The 19,572-nt window shown below is 49.2% G+C and overlaps 1 protein-coding gene across 1 annotated transcript; it reads right to left on the minus strand.

The window, feature by feature from the left end:
* Positions 1 to 1,355: 1,355 nt before the first annotated feature.
* On the minus strand, positions 1,356 to 3,383 carry LOC136766955 (zona pellucida sperm-binding protein 4-like). Its single transcript, XM_066720933.1, has 9 exons — positions 3,136 to 3,383; positions 2,870 to 3,057; positions 2,677 to 2,774; positions 2,468 to 2,598; positions 2,187 to 2,376; positions 1,953 to 2,100; positions 1,786 to 1,864; positions 1,568 to 1,687; positions 1,356 to 1,477 (listed from the first exon to the last, which is right to left on the minus strand). Exons 1-9 carry the CDS (start codon positions 3,350 to 3,352, stop codon positions 1,356 to 1,358), a joined length of 1,293 nt encoding a protein of 430 aa, XP_066577030.1. The 5' UTR covers positions 3,353 to 3,383.
* Positions 3,384 to 19,572: the final 16,189 nt, after the last annotated feature.

The raw sequence follows: 19,572 nt of genomic DNA on the forward strand, positions 1-19,572 counted from the left end.
ATTTAAGTAAACCTTAATTTTAAAAGTTAAATGTTTATATAAATACTACATCCAAAGAATGCCATTAAGCCATAACTTATGAAACACTGTTTAAAGTCCTCATACCATTATTCAATACAAACTAATTAAAAACTAACAAAAGCCAAGAAATTATTAAATAATAATTACAAAACCAATTTTAAAAATGGACCAGCAATAGGCCTATAATAGTTATTCCCATCAGTCTGTTATAAATCATAAATCAAAAAGTAAACATTCAGAAATTAACAAGAATGCAGTCAAATGTTAAAAAAAATACCACTAAAATTACTCAGTGTTCATTTTGAATGAAGATAATATGGTACTGCATAATATATTAATTAAAGCGAATACATCCATCCAAGAGCAGTGTGTTGTATTCGTGTTTTCGTGACTGTATTAAAATACATCAAAAGCCGGCAGGTCGGTAATGCTTGTGACATGCGTCGTGACTCGTGTCCATTTTCCCTGTGTTATACAAACCAACTCTATTCACAACAGCGTAAAAAAGACGGGGATTTCAACCACATTATCATTCTGTTGGTGGCGGTGTGCGCCGGTAAGGAAAATTATGTGACAATACTGACCGGTAGTTTTCCTATGCCCACGAAAGTAAATCTGGCAGAGAAATGACAATACACTAACCGGTCTTAAAGAACGTCTTGATAGACTGGGATACAGCAATTCTCCTGGCCTCTCTCTCCCCTTCTTTTCATGGCGTTACTAGTACCCTGATTTAGGTTTTCCTTTCCCAGACATTTTCAGTCAGTCAGTGTCCTGCTCATCCACTAACTTCACCGCTAACCTCAGCAGCTCTGATTGGATCAGTTCACGAGCTGGGGTGGGACTTACAATTCATTGGGTCCCCCTGCTGTTTGTCACTGCATAATTAATAACAACGTCGGATCGGCCAAACCATTTTTCGGAAGGGCAGAGGAGCAGATACTTGGAAAGCTTGTCACCAAATTGCATGTTTGTGTGGTTTTCATTCAATTCTCAGGCATACAACTAATATAAAATAGAATTATTCACAGAACAGGTGTATATAGATACATATATATATATAGAGGCTAACTGCTGGATGTTGTGGGGCCCCCTATAATTGTCATCACCTTTCACCACACTAGCAAAGGCCCTGGCCACCACTGTGAAACGTACAGTAGGGCCAGGAGTACTACACACCTGTTGGAGTGCCTTACTAGAGGGAAGAGCACCCACTGAACCAAGGGCCTGGACTCAGGCTGTGGAGCACACGGCTGAAGGATCTTTGCAAGGCAATAAGAAACTGATCGAGTCACATATTTCACAGTCCAGTTTTATTCAAAAGCCTGATCCAGCTACAGTTGGGTTTCCCGCCTGTGGGGCTTGGATCTCCACACAGCCACCAGCAGTACAGCACAGAGCACAAGCACCGTGAAGGCAGCCACAGTCAGCACAGCATAGCCGAAGGCCTGGGACACTGTGGAGACAGGAGAGGGACAGGCAGCTCACAAGGGCGCAGACACCAGAGGACGGAGCGCCAGCAGACAGTCAAAGCTCCCCTCCTCACCTTCACGGGGAGAAGCCCTCCTGTCCACAGCAGAGAGCTCAGAGGCAGTCAGGATCACTTCCCCACTGGACACCACTGCCGTCTCCCTGGAGGCCCTCTGCACCGGGGCAACAGCTCTCCCTGAAGGGACAAGAGCAGCATTACAGAAGCAGGCCCTCCACTGGCAGAGCCTTAGGGAAAGATGCCATTCCAGCTCACACTGGAACCGAGCCACTCACTCATTCTCTGGCTGCATGGAGCGACACAGCTGTCAGTAGCACTGGGTTGGCACACTGCTGCACTACAGTGGATGAACACCTGGGGAAGCAGGAGATGCAGTACAATACAATGCCACCATTGGGAATACAGTCAAGACCATGGCACTCCTTGGCCAATAGACCCTTACCTTCTCCTTCAGAGGGAGCTGGGAGCCAGCATCCACAAAAGTGAACATCTGCACGATGAAGCGCTTGTAGTGCGTTGGGTATGGCAGCCCTGAGGAGCCAGCCACGGGAACCAAGGTGGTCTGGTACTGGTCGTCTCTGTACGGACACCTGGAAAGAGCACCACAATTGGGTTCAGAGGTCTACCTAAACCAGCAACACGAGCCGGCCGGAAAGAGATACAGGGCTCCAGTTACCCAGCAACCAGCAGGCTCCACTGGGGCTGGCCGAGTGGGCTGGGGGTGGAAGTTGCCCAGCAGTCTTCCAGCGTCAGGACAATGTTGGGGTCGGTCCTATTCAGGATGCGAACCTCAACATACACAGGATCCCGCAGGACCTTGGTCACGGGGTAGTCCCCATCACCGTAGTAGGAGGCATACACAGCTTCTACAGGAGGAACGACAGGGAGCTTTAAGAAGCCAGCATGCATTGGAAACCAGTTCATAGCATGGCCACGTACAAGGGCTCGTCACAGTACCCGTTGCAATCCTGAGCTCCACACTGAGAGGTCCCGGGGCCACGACTGAAGGAGGAGGCGGGGCTGCAGTGTACACTACAGCCTCCACGGGAACAAGCTCACTGCCCGAATACTTGCACAGGAAGGTCAGCCTGGAAGGAGAAGCAGGCAGCCATTGGACCTAGTCGGGTACTGGCACAAGGAGACGGGCACTGGGGAGCCCCACTTACTCATAGTAGCTGTCCCTGGTGATGGAGCCATCAGGCCCGTTCTGCACATCGCGTTTAGAGGACATCGTGTTCTCGTACACCACATCGCCACCCTCACTCTGGAAGAGGGAGGCAGACCCTCACGTTATGCAGCCGAGACAATGACCACAAGGCGCTGCAATGCTCAGGGCAAAGCTGGGAAACGCTTCCTCACCTTCAGCGTGCTTCCACAGGCACTGACTGGGAACTGGAACAAGGCAAAGCCAGCAGTGGTGCCAACAGGGCTGCAGGGGGCGCTCTGACCCCCTAGCAGGCTGACCGTGTCAAGGCTCAGCGGAGGCGTGGTCACATTCCTGGGTACTACAACCACAAACTGACCATCCGTGGTGCATTGCACAGTCACTGGAGGGAGAGGGGAGAAGATTAGCAAAGCAACACGCTCAGGAGCCCTTTGTACGATATGTTGCCCTGAACACTCACCCTCATTGCTGTAATAACAGGGCTGTCTTCCCCTCTGATCAAAGCAGCAGTTACTCGCTTCACAGTCGGCTCTACTGATAGCAGGGGCACCACACGCCATTTTCTCGTTGTCACTAACCAAGCAGTTCTGACCCTGGGCTACAGAAACATCCGCCGCAGCCGCCATCAGCAAACAGACAAGACTCCAGACCCGCACGCTCATCCCAGACCTCTCCATTGTGCAACTCGGCAACGAACTGCCGAGAAGCGGCGCTCCGCTCCTTAAATAATCCGGCGCCCTGATTGGCTGAGGGCTGGCCCTGGCGCAGCAGGGTGCACGAGGGTTTCAGCCACCCCAGCGGGCCAATCGGGCTCTTTGGTGGAGCTCTCGCTTTGCTGCCACACAATCACGGTCAGATGCCACATCACTGTCTGTCGGCAACCCCGCCGCGCCCCGCTGCGCTCACTTCACTGCCCTGGCTCTCAACGCACAGCTCCCCTACCTACTGAGCACTCATCTCCAAGACTTCCACAGCTTTTTAGAGACAGTTCCGACTCATGTGAAGCTGAATGAGCACAACTATACCTTTATCATTTGTTTTTTGGTCCTAAATAGTAATAGAAACATTGAATACGACCATTCGAAGATTCGGTCTGCATGCGACACTCGTACCAGTAGCAGTGAAGATTAAGTGCATGACATTGTAACGGGTTTTCTTCAGAGACAGTGTTGGCTTTTCCAAAGAACGGAAGTGCAAAACCACATGGATTATCTGTTGATTCACACATTCCTATTGTAATTGAGCTTCGAGTTATACTTTAAACGGACAGTGTGCAAAATCACGTCCTCCTTGTAACGAGACACGATTTGATGCCCTGATTGCAACGAACCAATTACTTCCAGCATCACCGAGTGCACACTGAAAATGTATGGCAAGCCGCTGTGACATTTAGTCCATAATTTCTGATATCAAAAATACAATTGTTGGTATCAAGAATGATCTGCTACTTGTGATATCAACATTTGTATTTTTCACATCAGCAACTGTATTGTTGATTTCATTAACTGTATTTTTGATATCAAAAACGCATACTATTTAGCATCCGTAACATGCGTACTAATTGACGTGAAACTTAACCCTTTACACTCCGCCCCAATATTTTCATATCGTCCGCGAGCCAAGTAGTAAATTGTAGGTTTATCAAAACTACAAAATGTACTAGAGACTATAGAGAAACTAGAAACCGGGAGCTTTCAAACGATGTCTTTCTCGCCTATGTAGGGTCTTCATAGCATGGGCTACAGGCTTGCGAAATCAGTCATTTGTCCTAGTGTACAGAGTGTTTGTTTTTAGTCTGTCAGCCGATTAGACCTTAAAATACGAAAGGCCACAACTTTCACTTGATCGAAGATAAATGCATAAGGCACAACGTAGCAAGGAGAAACACAAACCGGAAAAATGCCAGTCGAGAATGGCTGCCGCTGAGATTGTTCAACAGTGAACAGGGCAATGTCAGACATTAACAACGAGAGGAATGGCCGTTCTGAGTGCTCGCAATTATGAACGTCTACTCAGTGAATGCTCGCTCACCTGTTGCTGTCGTGACTGGGATGGTATACGAGTACATTACAAACTACATGACCCTCAGAGAAAGCCTGTACGGGGTTTTCTTCCTCGAGAAATGCGGCTATTGCGCGCAGTGCTCTTACCGCTCCTCGGTTCACTCGTGCAGCTCGGAGGAGCGCCTGGCGTATGCGGCTCGCACCCCGAAATATTCACTAGTTTGTGTCAAAATACATTGATTCGACTATTTTAAACGACACTGGCTCCGAAGTCTGTACCAAAATGACAATGTCAGTTTCATCTTCATTACGTCCTTTTGTTTCCAGGAGTTTCAAAGGATTTGCGGTGTTTCGGCAGAGAAATAAGGCACGAACAGTTCTGGGATCAGAACATTATGACCCCACATACACCTAAATCAAAGGTACACAATCCTAGCTCGGATTGCCGCTCTGTGACAAATGTATACACTTCAAATCAAGCAGCAGATTAGACGGAACAGACCCAACACTCTATAATGGCATCAAACCATCCTCTAGGTATACACAGACAGACCCAGGCATTGTTCATTGCACAATGATGCACAGGTTTCTCCCATACAAGGACGTTAGCTTAACAGAAAGTTAGTCCCTCATAGGCTGAGTCACATTTGCTCGGATTGAATACCTAAGCGTGCAACCATGCTTTTTGACCAAGAATTCGTCATACACACATCTGATCTAACCGTGTAGCTTAGGGTCACATGTGATGGTTTGTAACCCTGGCATCTGGGGTCATAACGATCCCCGTCCTCCTCCTGCATGTTCTAAAATACAGTTTCCTGCCACCACATGTGACTAGGGTGCAATGTTCCCAAACACTGAACCTTCTCCCGAAGCAGTCGTGTCTCACCCTCCAGAGCCCAATTCTCTGCACAAGAGCTGCAGAGATGCTGGAAAGCAGCAACACTCAAACGGAGCGCTAAAGGACAGCTTTACATGATCTGTAGCATCCATTGATTGAGATCATGCAGAACTTGGAGAGCAAAGAGGAAAGACACGGGTCATGGTCTGTTCTCAGCTTTATTGATCAGTCACACCACAGTCAAGCCGTGGGTGGGCTTGCTCTCCTGTACAGCACAGTCCCCAGCACAGCAATGCACAACACAGCCACAGCAGCCACCACACCAGCCAGGAGCACAACCTCAGCAGAGATGCCTGCAAAGAAAGCACAGGTCAGTCACTTTAGGTCAAACCCAGACTACAGCAAGGGACCACAACCTCTGGCTCCAATTCAAGAGGCACATTCCCCACGCAAAGGCCCCAGTACCTGCTGCTTTGCCGTCCTCTGCAGTCAGGGGAGACCTCTGGGCATTCGTCTCCACTGGAGGGACGGCATCCTGCGGCTTCTCCAGCACACGCACAGACACCATGGCATCACCTTCCCATTCTGGAAGGTGGAGAGGCTTAGATCCAGCCAGACTCTATAGCCCAGTACCACACTCACAACCAGGCAAAGCATCCTTACCCTCCTTGAAAGCCAAGTCCCTGCCAAACCTCCCAATAAGCCTAGATCCAGACAGAGGGTTACAGCTGGAGTCACAGCAGCTACAGACCTGATCACTCCCATCCACCGAGCTCCAGCTACAACAGGGATACAGCGGTCAGTACAGATACCGGGAAGGGAACACCAAGGGCCTAGAGCACCCTCCCACCCCCACCCCACTACCTGTTGCCCACAGGCTGGCAGGCCTTGTCCAGGTTGTCCACAGCCTGGGAAGCAGCAGTCACCTTCAGGTGGCAGGTCAAGTAGATCTGAGCAGAACAGACATTGGCATGGTTAGTGCACCTTGGGAGAGCTGCTTCAATGCCAAAGCAGCCACACGGTTGAGAAAGCAGAGCCCAAACAAGCCAAAGATACAAAAGCACAGAGGCACAGTGGCTGGGAGACGTACGGAGCTGTTGGCTTCATTGTGGAACCTGAAGGCATCAAGCACCAGCTGCAGCTTCGTGACATCCTGAGGTCTTGGCATGAAGTGAGAACTGGAGCCCGTCACCTTGGCATCAATCAGGCAACTGGGCACAGGAGGAAATCCATTATAATGGCCCCGCTCAGAGTCGAGAGCCAACACCTGCAAGCACACTGGCCATGCTTGACTATGGGATCTCACTCACCCATAGTTCCCAATGAAAGTATAACTGGGAGAAGAGGTCGGGTCAGAGGTCAAGGTGGCCACACAGCTGTCCACAAATAGCCGCAGGGGCACGTGGCTGGCCTGGTTGACGGAGGCTTGGATGTTCAGGACGTCCCCCAGGAAGTACACGTTGGAGGGTCTCGGGGAGCTCCAGTCATCTGCCGAGACAGGGAGCAGCATGAGGCCTCTGCAGAGCAGAGCAGCACTCCGGTAAACGGGAGGCTTAGAGCTGCATTAGGTTGGCCTCTACCAGTCATGAGCTGCAGGGAGAAGTCCAGGAGATCCTCCGCAGACTTGGTGGAGGTGTAGGGGACCCAGGTTGGCTGCAGGGCATCGCTGCTCACATTGTGGAGCCTAGGGAGCAGACAGCAATTACACACCGATCCTACAGCAGCTAGGCTGAAGCAGTACTGCGGCAGAGTCCTCACCGGAGGTAGACGCACTCGATGTGGACAACAGCAGGGTCGGTTCTCACGATGCCAGTGTTGGCAATCGGGGACGGGTTGTAGTTTAGGGAGAAGCTGTACACCAGCTCGTCCTCGGTCATCTACAAGTGAAAGGCGCAACGCTTAAGCTCGGGATGGTTTTACCCATTCACCGTGCGAGTCTGCAGCCTTATTCCCCTCCCCTACTTACCGACAGGGCGCTGCCACAACCCTGCAGCTCCGACTGGAAGACCAGGACCGTGTCGTTCTGCCCGCTGAGCGCACAGCCTCCCAACTGGATATCCGCAGCCTGGATCAGTCTGCCGGTACCGAACAGGTCTCTCTCCACCGACACCTGGATCGCGCTCTCCCCACACTGCGCCCACACGACGGGGGAGACTTGCTGCTTGAACAGAGAAGAGTCCACTCGCACAACGGCCTTGGCTCTGGCGACAGGCTTGGCTCTGGCAGCAGGCTTCCCTCTGACAGCAGGCTTGGCTCTCGCCCACTTAGAAACTCTCCCGGCGTCGCAGAGCCCAGCGACCACACACAGCACTAGCAGCCCACACCACGAAACCCTCGCACGCAGCATTGCGGCCACAATACAAGGCTAGCTCACAGATCCGCGATGCTTACCCAGCCCACACCGCCTCCTTTTATACACTGACATGATCCCGCTCAGCGCGTCTCTCTGAGGAGACAGCGCGACATTTTCACGTGGAATTCGCTTCACGCTGAGCGCCCGAGTTCCGGCTGAGAGAGCGGCTTGATCAAAGGAGGCGACAAGTGGCGCAGCGCCAGCAGCGGCGCGGATCCAGCGTGTCCAGTGTGTTGGGTCCTGCACAGCTGCAGCCAGCAGGGACCACGGAACCGATTTTGCGGCTGTGTGAGCGTGGTTTTGTGCTGTGCCGATTTCATTATTTAGGCTACACTCACTTCAATGCTGGTGGAAAAACTTGAATGTGACACTGGGAGCTCTCGGTTCTTATTCAAAAGAAGAGGAACGTGGAGTTTTGACTGTACCCGTTAAGATAACACGCGCATTTATGCATTGATGCATGTACTTATTGTTAACGGTAACATCAGTAATCTGACAACAACTGGATATTGGGCTAGATTCCTCTCATCCAGGGTGTTAGAAAAGATTGTTCTCTCATTGTTTTCTAAATGGAGTAGAATGCAAATTAAAGTTAACGTGTATACACCCGAGTGTACAATTGAATAGAAAGATGCTGTGTGTGAGCCAGTCCTGTTTCAATCATTTTGCGGCTTTTTTGTACGTTTGTTTGTGTCAGATAAGTGTCAATAAGTGTCAGAAATAACGACTTGCTATAAAAACCCTGCATTTAATGTATTAGTTAAAGTAGCACTATGTTTAAAGTTATGGCAATAACGGTAAAATTCTCCTAGATGGATATTTAGGGGACGTCACACTACTGTGTTATTGTATATGTGTATATAGGCAAACCAATCAGCATTCGGCAGCGCAACACTCATTATAATATGCAGCCTATTGTTGTGTTCAGCAACTGCATACAGTATGTGTTAAATAGTGGATGCGTTCACGATACACGCAATCGTCACATATTGTGAAAATGAATTGCTTTGCCGGTCAGATCTGCGCCCACGACGGACGCGCCCGTGTATTATTATTCGCTTGTAACAGAGGTAGACTGTCAAATGTGTTTGGACTACTGCAGTTACTTCATTGCCGTCATATGTATGTAATTGGTATTGTAGGCGTTATGCTGCCATTTCTTGTGCACTAATCATGTAAAAAGTACACATGTTTTATTAATACAAAACGATCCGAGCTCACTTGATTATTGCAATATGAACACAAGTGATCTGAGACCTGAGAAAACACGACAGTGAACCACGACAACGACCCCGAGTTAGTTTCCAAACGAGCTGATTTCGTTTGAAACGAACCCAGTGTGAGGGGGCAACACGTTTGCCTGTATTGAGATATTGTATGTTGCATGATGTAATGGTATTTAACATATGCCATATGTGTGACAATAGTTCTTGTTCAAAGGTGGCTTGACCTCGTGCTGTTGCGGTCACAAAAATGCGCCCCTATTCTGATTCACACAGACTTTGAAAGCAACAAAATGCCACCAAATCCGGCAATCTTTTCAGTGGGAATGGGGTTTTTGACACGTTGAATATTGCGGCAGGAAATACACACGTTTTGTTAAAGGGGGCATGCAACCCGTTTTGACCACATAATCATCAGAATGTGTAAATAGGTCATTTCAGTGTTTTAGTTTACTAGTTGGAAGCCAGCATTTGTCAACACAATATTTCAATACCATGAATTCATTGGCACTGCTGAGCTTCAATGGAAATGAATACTGTACCTTCTCTCCGTGACATATAACTTGCGTGTTTATCCCACTGCGGTCTCTCTCTTCAGCCTACGGATTTACACCTCCATTACCGTGACTATGTGTAATACATTAGACTACAGGCACTAGATATTAAGCTCTAGGTATTACAAGGAGTTCAGTACATCAACAGCCCTTGGGTGGCGATGACCCTGACGGTGTCTGTGTTTGCTGATAGCCCTCAGCTGCTGATCATAAAATGCAAGAGATGACAGAATTATAATGAAAATGACTTATAACCTATAGGCTATACAAGAGCTCAAGTGTGGTATCTTGAGACCCAATCGCAGTAACTGCAATAATATTCAATAACTTCAGAAAGACCGAGCCAGTAGAAGAGAAAATACGGGTTAAATTCAATAATGGGCAGAACAAATTGGAACAATTAATATGGCAGTTAGATTAGGGTCCGATACCACCGTCTCAAGTATTGCAGATACAAGGCAGTTTAAGTGCAGGGTTATACAGCAGGTATCAATAAAATTAATCGCATATTGTAGCTCATGGACTCCACTGAAAAGTATAATACAACGCAGTGCCAAAATGAAACAACTGTCGTATTTTAAGGTGTTTTAAAGCAATATGAAGAATTGCACGGCGGTAAGGTTATTCGACTGCCCCCATGAATGAAAAGAGCCTCAAATCCTCAAATGACAGCTAACGTTTTCAAGACTACTTTAAATACCAACTGTGAACGGTTTCAGAGCCTGCTTCTACATGTGACTGCGAAGAATGAATTGTGAGAAACCATACCACATACACGCACACACCCCTTGAACTTTAACACGGAATTTGTTCAAGGGCAATGAGACCTTGTTGAAATTCACCAAAGCACAGTGTGCTGTAAGCGATGTGGTTTTGAGTTCATTGAAAGGAGACCAGTTGTGAATGGTTTCACAGTCCGTTTACCTCGGCCATGTGGCTGCCGGCTTGTAGAGTGCCACTCAGCGAGCTCGTAGTAGCGTCGTTTAGTGATTCTAGAGCAACGGGGTATCAGTGAGCAAGTGTATCTGTGAACACAAGCGACAGAAAGGACAGTCGCTGCCTCCCCCTTCTGGGGGTACTTGGGCACTACAGCAGATCATGGCATTACAGCGCCAAGGGCACCTCCTTGGCTACAGGAACATTATTGGCATTTCTTCTTTGGATCTGGGCAACATGCTGATCAATACAGAGCAAGCAAGAGACCACGTTTACTCCACGTCAGGACTATACTCTCAGCAACCCCTCACAAATGAAAGGGAAGTTTGATGGGGAGGGGAGACATGGAGGGGTCACTTGTTGCCACCACCAGGGCCGTAGCTAGAGGATTCGGGGCCCCCACCGCCCTCCACCCATATCATATACTGTATACTGTAACCTAATATGGGTTTATTGCAAAATAACAAAACAGATAACATACATGAATGCAAATAAAGGTCTTTGCTGAACATCGGCAAAAGCAAAATACACAAATATAACATTAAATATAAAAACAAATACATAGCAAACACTAAAACAAATTTCAATCAGCAATGCACATTTAAATAACAACGAAAATTATACGAATCATTAGTATATGTATATCGGTTTGATTGATCTTTAACCTTTGATGACCTTTCACGTCCCTTCACGTAGGATGAACCAAAATCCCATTGTCAGACCTTTCTGTTGGCAAAGTCACTTATGATGTCTTTGTAGTCCAGCTGTCTGTTTAGCTGGCTTTCAATTGAAAGTCAGGCAAGGTTATAAAACCTCTCTTGAGTTTGGTTAGACCTGAGATTTCTTGACAAGCTTCAACTTGCTGAAAGCCCTTTCTGCACCAGAAACAGAGACAGGCAGAGTGCAGAAGATGCCCACTGCAACACACACTTCTCCAAAAATGCTGTGGAGCTGCATCCTGTAGATTGAATTCAGCAGGTCGAGAGGAGACTGGCAGTCTGCAAATATGACATTATACACAGACTTAAGATACCTCACTTCATTCTTAAAGCCTGCTGTAAGATCCTGTGTATATTTGCTCACTAATGAGTGGCAAGCTGGGTGAATCTGACCTTCTTCTAAGTCTTTTAAATTTAAGTAAACCTTAATTTTAAAAGTTAAATGTTTATATAAATACTACATCCAAAGAATGCCATTAAGCCATAACTTATGAAACACTGTTTAAAGTCCTCATACCATTATTCAATACAAACTAATTAAAAACTAACAAAAGCCAAGAAATTATTAAATAATAATTACAAAACCAATTTTAAAAATGGACCAGCAATAGGCCTATAATAGTTATTCCCATCAGTCTGTTATAAATCATAAATCAAAAAGTAAACATTCAGAAATTAACAAGAATGCAGTCAAATGTTAAAAAAAATACCACTAAAATTACTCAGTGTTCATTTTTAATGAAGATAATATGGTACTGCATAATATATTAATTAAAGCGAATACATCCATCCAAGAGCAGTGTGTTGTATTCGTGTTTTCGTGACTGTATTAAAATACATCAAAAGCCGGCAGGTCGGTAATGCTTGTGACATGCGTCGTGACTCGTGTCCATTTTCCCTGTGTTATACAAACCAACTCTATTCACAACAGCGTAAAAAAGACGGGGATTTCAACCACATTATCATTCTGTTGGTGGCGGTGTGCGCCGGTAAGGAAAATTATGTGACAATACTGACCGGTAGTTTTCCTATGCCCACGAAAGTAAATCTGGCAGAGAAATGACAATACACTAACCGGTCTTAAAGAACGTCTTGATAGACTGGGATACAGCAATTCTCCTGGCCTCTCTCTCCCCTTCTTTTCATGGCGTTACTAGTACCCTGATTTAGGTTTTCCTTTCCCAGACATTTTCAGTCAGTCAGTGTCCTGCTCATCCACTAACTTCACCGCTAACCTCAGCAGCTCTGATTGGATCAGTTCACGAGCTGGGGTGGGACTTACAATTCATTGGGTCCTCCTGCTGTTTGTCACTGCATAATTAATAACAACGTCGGATCGGCCAAACCATTTTTCGGGAGGGCAGAGGAGCAGATACTTGGAAAGCTTGTCACCAAATTGCATGTTTGTGTGGTTTTCATTCAATTCTCAGGCATACAACTAATATAAAATAGAATTATTCACAGAACAGGTGTATATAGATACATATATATATATATATATAGAGGCTAACTGCTGGATGTTGTGGGGCCCCCTATAATTGTCATCACCTTTCACCACACTAGCAAAGGCCCTGGCCACCACTGTGAAACGTACAGTAGGGCCAGGAGTACTACACACCTGTTGGAGTGCCTTACTAGAGGGAAGAGCACCCACTGAACCAAGGGCCTGTGGAGCACACGGCTGAAGGATCTTTGCAAGGCAATAAGAAACTGATCGAGTCACATATTTCACAGTCCAGTTTTATTCAAAAGCCTGATCCAGCTACAGTTGGGTTTCCCGCCTGTGGGGCTTGGATCTCCACACAGCCACCAGCAGTACAGCACAGAGCACAAGCACCGTGAAGGCAGCCACAGTCAGCACAGCATAGCCGAAGGCCTGGGACACTGTGGAGACAGGAGAGGGACAGGCAGCTCACAAGGGCGCAGACACCAGAGGACGGAGCGCCAGCAGACAGTCAAAGCTCCCCTCCTCACCTTCACGGGGAGAAGCCCTCCTGTCCACAGCAGAGAGCTCAGAGGCAGTCAGGATCACTTCCCCACTGGACACCACTGCCGTCTCCCTGGAGGCCCTCTGCACCGGGGCAACAGCTCTCCCTGAAGGGACAAGAGCAGCATTACAGAAGCAGGCCCTCCACTGGCAGAGCCTTAGGGAAAGATGCCATTCCAGCTCACACTGGAACCGAGCCACTCACTCATTCTCTGGCTGCATGGAGCGACACAGCTGTCAGTAGCACTGGGTTGGCACACTGCTGCACTACAGTGGATGAACACCTGGGGAAGCAGGAGATGCAGTACAATACAATGCCACCATTGGGAATACAGTCAAGACCATGGCACTCCTTGGCCAATAGACCCTTACCTTCTCCTTCAGAGGGAGCTGGGAGCCAGCATCCACAAAAGTGAACATCTGCACGATGAAGCGCTTGTAGTGCGTTGGGTATGGCAGCCCTGAGGAGCCAGCCACGGGAACCAAGGTGGTCTGGTACTGGTCGTCTCTGTACGGACACCTGGAAAGAGCACCACAATTGGGTTCAGAGGTCTACCTAAACCAGCAACACGAGCCGGCCGGAAAGAGATACAGGGCTCCAGTTACCCAGCAACCAGCAGGCTCCACTGGGGCTGGCCGAGTGGGCTGGGGGTGGAAGTTGCCCAGCAGTCTTCCAGCGTCAGGACAATGTTGGGGTCGGTCCTATTCAGGATGCGAACCTCAACATACACAGGATCCCGCAGGACCTTGGTCACGGGGTAGTCCCCATCACCGTAGTAGGAGGCATACACAGCTTCTACAGGAGGAACGACAGGGAGCTTTAAGAAGCCAGCATGCATTGGAAACCAGTTCATAGCATGGCCACGTACAAGGGCTCGTCACAGTACCCGTTGCAATCCTGAGCTCCACACCGAGAGGTCCCGGGGCCACGACTGAAGGAGGAGGCGGGGCTGCAGTGTACACTACAGCCTCCACGGGAACAAGCTCACTGCCCGAATACTTGCACAGGAAGGTCAGCCTGGAAGGAGAAGCAGGCAGCCATTGGACCTAGTCGGGTACTGGCACAAGGAGACGGGCACTGGGGAGCCCCACTTACTCATAGTAGCTGTCCCTGGTGATGGAGCCATCAGGCCCGTTCTGCACATCGCGTTTAGAGGACATCGTGTTCTCGTACACCACATCGCCACCCTCACTCTGGAAGAGGGAGGCAGACCCTCACGTTATACAGCCGAGACAATGACCACAAGGCGCTGCAATGCTCAGGGCAAAGCTGGGAAACGCTTCCTCACCTTCAGCGTGCTTCCACAGGCACTGACTGGGAACTGGAACAAGGCAAAGCCAGCAGTGGTGCCAACAGGGCTGCAGGGGGCGCTCTGACCCCCTAGCAGGCTGACCGTGTCAAGGCTCAGCGGAGGCGTGGTCACATTCCTGGGTACTACAACCACAAACTGACCATCCGTGGTGCATTGCACAGTCACTGGAGGGAGAGGGGAGAAGATTAGCAAAGCAACGCGCTCAGGAGCCCTTTGTACGATATGTTGCCCTGAACACTCACCCTCATTGCTGTAATAACAGGGCTGTCTTCCCCTCTGATCAAAGCAGCAGTTACTCGCTTCACAGTCGGCTCTACTGATAGCAGGGGCACCACACGCCATTTTCTCGTTGTCACTAACCAAGCAGTTCTGACCCTGGGCTACAGAAACATCCGCCGCAGCCGCCATCAGCAAACAGACAAGACTCCAGACCCGCACGCTCATCCCAGACCTCTCCATTGTGCAACTCGGCAACGAACTACCGAGAAGCGGCGCTCCGCTCCTTAAATAATCCGGCGCCCTGATTGGCTGAGGGCTGGCCCTGGCGCAGCAGGGTGCACGAGGGTTTCAGCCACCCCAGCGGGCCAATCGGGCTCTTTGGTGGAGCTCTCGCTTTGCTGCCACACAATCACGGTCAGATGCCACATCACTGTCTGTCGGCAACCCCGCCGCGCCCCGTTGCGCTCACTTCACTGCCCTGGCTCTCAACGCACAGCTCCCCTACCTACTGAGCACTCATCTCCAAGACTTCCACAGCTTTTTAGAGACAGTTCCGACTCATGTGAAGCTGAATGAGCACAACTATACCTTTATCATTTGTTTTTTGGTCCTAAATAGTAATAGAAACATTGAATACGACCATTCGAAGATTCGGTCTGCATGCGACACTCGTACCAGTAGCAGTGAAGATTAAGTGCATGACATTGTAACGGGTTTTCTTCAGAGACAGTGTTGGCTTTTCCAAAGAACGGAAGTGCAAAACCACATGGATTATCTGTTGATTCACACATTTCTATTGTAATTGAGCTTCGGGTTATACTTTAAACGGACAGTGTGCAAAATCACGTCCTCCTTGTAACGAGACACAATTTGATGCCCTGATTGCAACGAACCAATTACTTCCAGCATCACCGAGTGCACACTGAAAATGTATGGCAAGACGCTGTGACATTTAGTCCATAATTTCTGATATCAAAAATACAATTGTTGGTATCAAGAATGATCTGCTACTTGTGATATCAACATTTGTATTTTTCACATCAGCAACTGTATTGTTGATTTCATTAACTGTATTTTTGATATCAAAAACGCATACTATTTAGCATCCGTAACATGCGTACTAATTGACGTGAAACTTAACCCTTTACACTCCGCCCCAATATTTTCATATCGTCCGCGAGCCAAGTAGTAAATTGTAGGTTTATCAAAACTACAAAATGTACTAGAGACTATAGAGAAACTAGAAACCGGGAGCTTTCAAACGATGTCTTTCTCGCCTATGTAGGGTCTTCATAGCATGGGCTACAGGCTTGCGAAATCAGCCATTTGTCCTAGTGTACAGAGTGTTTGTTTTTAGTCTGTCAGCCGATTAGACCTTAAAATACGAAAGGCCACAACTTTCACTTGATCGAAGATAAATGCATAAGGCACAACGTAGCAAGGAGAAACACAAACCGGAAAAATGCCAGTCGAGAATGGCTGCCGCTGAGATTGTTCAACAGTGAACAGGGCAATGTCAGACATTAACAACGAGAGGAATGGCCGTTCTGAGTGCTCGCAATTATGAACGTCTACTCAGTGAATGCTCGCTCACCTGTTGCTGTCGTGACTGGGATGGTATACGAGTACATTACAAACTACATGACCCTCAGAGAAAGCCTGTACGGGGTTTTCTTCCTCGAGAAATGCGGCTATTGCGCGCAGTGCTCTTACCGCTCCTCGGTTCACTCGTGCAGCTCGGAGGAGCGCCTGGCGTATGCGGCTCGCATCCCGAAATATTCACTAGTTTGTGTCAAAATACATTGATTCGACTATTTTAAACGACACTGGCTCCGAAGTCTGTACCAAAATGACAATGTCAGTTTCATCTTCATTACGTCCTTTTGTTTCCAGGAGTTTCAAAGGATTTGCGGTGTTTCGGCAGAGAAATAAGGCACGAACAGTTCTGGGATCAGAACATTATGACCCCACATACACCTAAATCAAAGGTACACAATCCTAGCTCGGATTGCCGCTCTGTGACAAATGTATACACTTCAAATCAAGCAGCAGATTAGACGGAACAGACCCAACACTCTATAATGGCATCAAACCATCCTCTAGGTATACACAGACAGACCCAGGCATTGTTCATTGCACAATGATGCACAGGTTTCTCCCATACAAGGACGTCAGCTTAACAGAACGTTAGTCCCTCATAGGCTGAGTCACATTTGCTCGGATTGAATACCTAAGCGTGCAACCATGCTTTTTGACCAAGAATTCGTCATACACACATCTGATCTAACCGTGTAGCTTAGGGTCACATGTGATGGTTTGTAACCCTGGCATCTGGGGTCATAACGATCCCCGTCCTCCTCCTGCATGTTCTAAAATACAGTTTCCTGCCACCACATGTGACTAGGGTGCAATGTTCCCAAACACTGAACCTTCTCCCGAAGCAGTCGTGTCTCACCCTCCAGAGCCCAATTCTCTGCACAAGAGCTGCAGAGATGCTGGAAAGCAGCAACACTCAAACGGAGCGCTAAAGGACAGCTTTACATGATCTGTAGCATCCATTGATTGAGATCATGCAGAACTTGGAGAGCAAAGAGGAAAGACACGGGTCATGGTCTGTTCTCAGCTTTATTGATCAGTCACACCACAGTCAAGCCGTGGGTGGGCTTGCTCTCCTGTACAGCACAGTCCCCAGCACAGCAATGCACAACACAGCCACAGCAGCCACCACACCAGCCAGGAGCACAACCTCAGCAGAGATGCCTGCAAAGAAAGCACAGGTCAGTCACTTTAGGTCAAACCCAGACTACAGCAAGGGACCACAACCTCTGGCTCCAATTCAAGAGGCACATTCCCCACGCAAAGGCCCCAGTACCTGCTGCTTTGCCGTCCTCTGCAGTCAGGGGAGACCTCTGGGCATTCGTCTCCACTGGAGGGACGGCATCCTGCGGCTTCTCCAGCACACGCACAGACACCATGGCATCACCTTCCCATTCTGGAAGGTGGAGAGGCTTAGATCCAGCCAGACTCTATAGCCCAGTACCACACTCACAACCAGGCAAAGCATCCTTACCCTCCTTGAAAGCCAAGTCCCTGCCAAACCTCCCAATAAGCCTAGATCCAGACAGAGGGTTACAGCTGGAGTCACAGCAGCTACAGACCTGATCACTCCCATCCACCGAGCTCCAGCTACAACAGGGATACAGCGGTCAGTACAGATACCGGGAAGGGAACACCAAGGGCCTAGAGCACCCAAGGTGGTCTGGTACTGGTCGTCTCTGTACGGACACCTGGAAAGAGCACCACAATTGGGTTCAGAGGTCTACCTAAACCAGCAACACGAGCCGGCCGGAAAGAGATACAGGGCTCCAGTTACCCAGCAACCAGCAGGCTCCACTGGGGCTGGCCGAGTGGGCTGGGGGTGGAAGTTGCCCAGCAGTCTTCCAGCGTCAGGACAATGTTGGGGTCGGTCCTATTCAGGATGCGAACCTCAACATACACAGGATCCCGCAGGACCTTGGTCACGGGGTAGTCCCCATCACCGTAGTAGGAGGCATACACAGCTTCTACAGGAGGAACGACAGGGAGCTTTAAGAAGCCAGCATGCATTGGAAACCAGTTCATAGCATGGCCACGTACAAGGGCTCGTCACAGTACCCGTTGCAATCCTGAGCTCCACACCGAGAGGTCCCGGGGCCACGACTGAAGGAGGAGGCGGGGCTGCAGTGTACACTACAGCCTCCACGGGAACAAGCTCACTGCCCGAATACTTGCACAGGAAGGTCAGCCTGGAAGGAGAAGCAGGCAGCCATTGGACCTAGTCGGGTACTGGCACAAGGAGACGGGCACTGGGGAGCCCCACTTACTCATAGTAGCTGTCCCTGGTGATGGAGCCATCAGGCCCGTTCTGCACATCGCGTTTAGAGGACATCGTGTTCTCGTACACCACATCGCCACCCTCACTCTGGAAGAGGGAGGCAGACCCTCACGTTATACAGCCGAGACAATGACCACAAGGCGCTGCAATGCTCAGGGCAAAGCTGGGAAACGCTTCCTCACCTTCAGCGTGCTTCCACAGGCACTGACTGGGAACTGGAACAAGGCAAAGCCAGCAGTGGTGCCAACAGGGCTGCAGGGGGCGCTCTGACCCCCTAGCAGGCTGACCGTGTCAAGGCTCAGCGGAGGCGTGGTCACATTCCTGGGTACTACAACCACAAACTGACCATCCGTGGTGCATTGCACAGTCACTGGAGGGAGAGGGGAGAAGATTAGCAAAGCAACGCGCTCAGGAGCCCTTTGTACGATATGTTGCCCTGAACACTCACCCTCATTGCTGTAATAACAGGGCTGTCTTCCCCTCTGATCAAAGCAGCAGTTACTCGCTTCACAGTCGGCTCTACTGATAGCAGGGGCACCACACGCCATTTTCTCGTTGTCACTAACCAAGCAGTTCTGACCCTGGGCTACAGAAACATCCGCCGCAGCCGCCATCAGCAAACAGACAAGACTCCAGACCCGCACGCTCATCCCAGACCTCTCCATTGTGCAACTCGGCAACGAACTACCGAGAAGCGGCGCTCCGCTCCTTAAATAATCCGGCGCCCTGATTGGCTGAGGGCTGGCCCTGGCGCAGCAGGGTGCACGAGGGTTTCAGCCACCCCAGCGGGCCAATCGGGCTCTTTGGTGGAGCTCTCGCTTTGCTGCCACACAATCACGGTCAGATGCCACATCACTGTCTGTCGGCAACCCCGC

Source organism: Amia ocellicauda, chromosome 13 (assembly GCF_036373705.1).
Source record: "Amia ocellicauda isolate fAmiCal2 chromosome 13, fAmiCal2.hap1, whole genome shotgun sequence".
Lineage (NCBI taxonomy): Eukaryota > Metazoa > Chordata > Actinopteri > Amiiformes > Amiidae > Amia > Amia ocellicauda.

What these genes read in the sequence shown, in the direction of transcription:
- LOC136766955 (XM_066720933.1), bottom strand. Translation starts at nt 3,352, where the DNA reads ATGGAGAGGTCTGGGATGAGCGTGCGGGTCTGGAGTCTTGTCTGTTTG. An exon ending in ACCAGGGACAGCTACTATGA is followed by an intron (nt 2,599 to 2,676) that starts GTAAGTGGGGCT and finishes TTCTCCTTCCAG; the next exon opens with GCTGACCTTCCTGTGCAAGT. An exon ending in TCCATGCAGCCAGAGAATGA is followed by an intron (nt 1,688 to 1,785) that starts GTGAGTGGCTCG and finishes TTGTCCCTTCAG; the next exon opens with GGAGAGCTGTTGCCCCGGTG.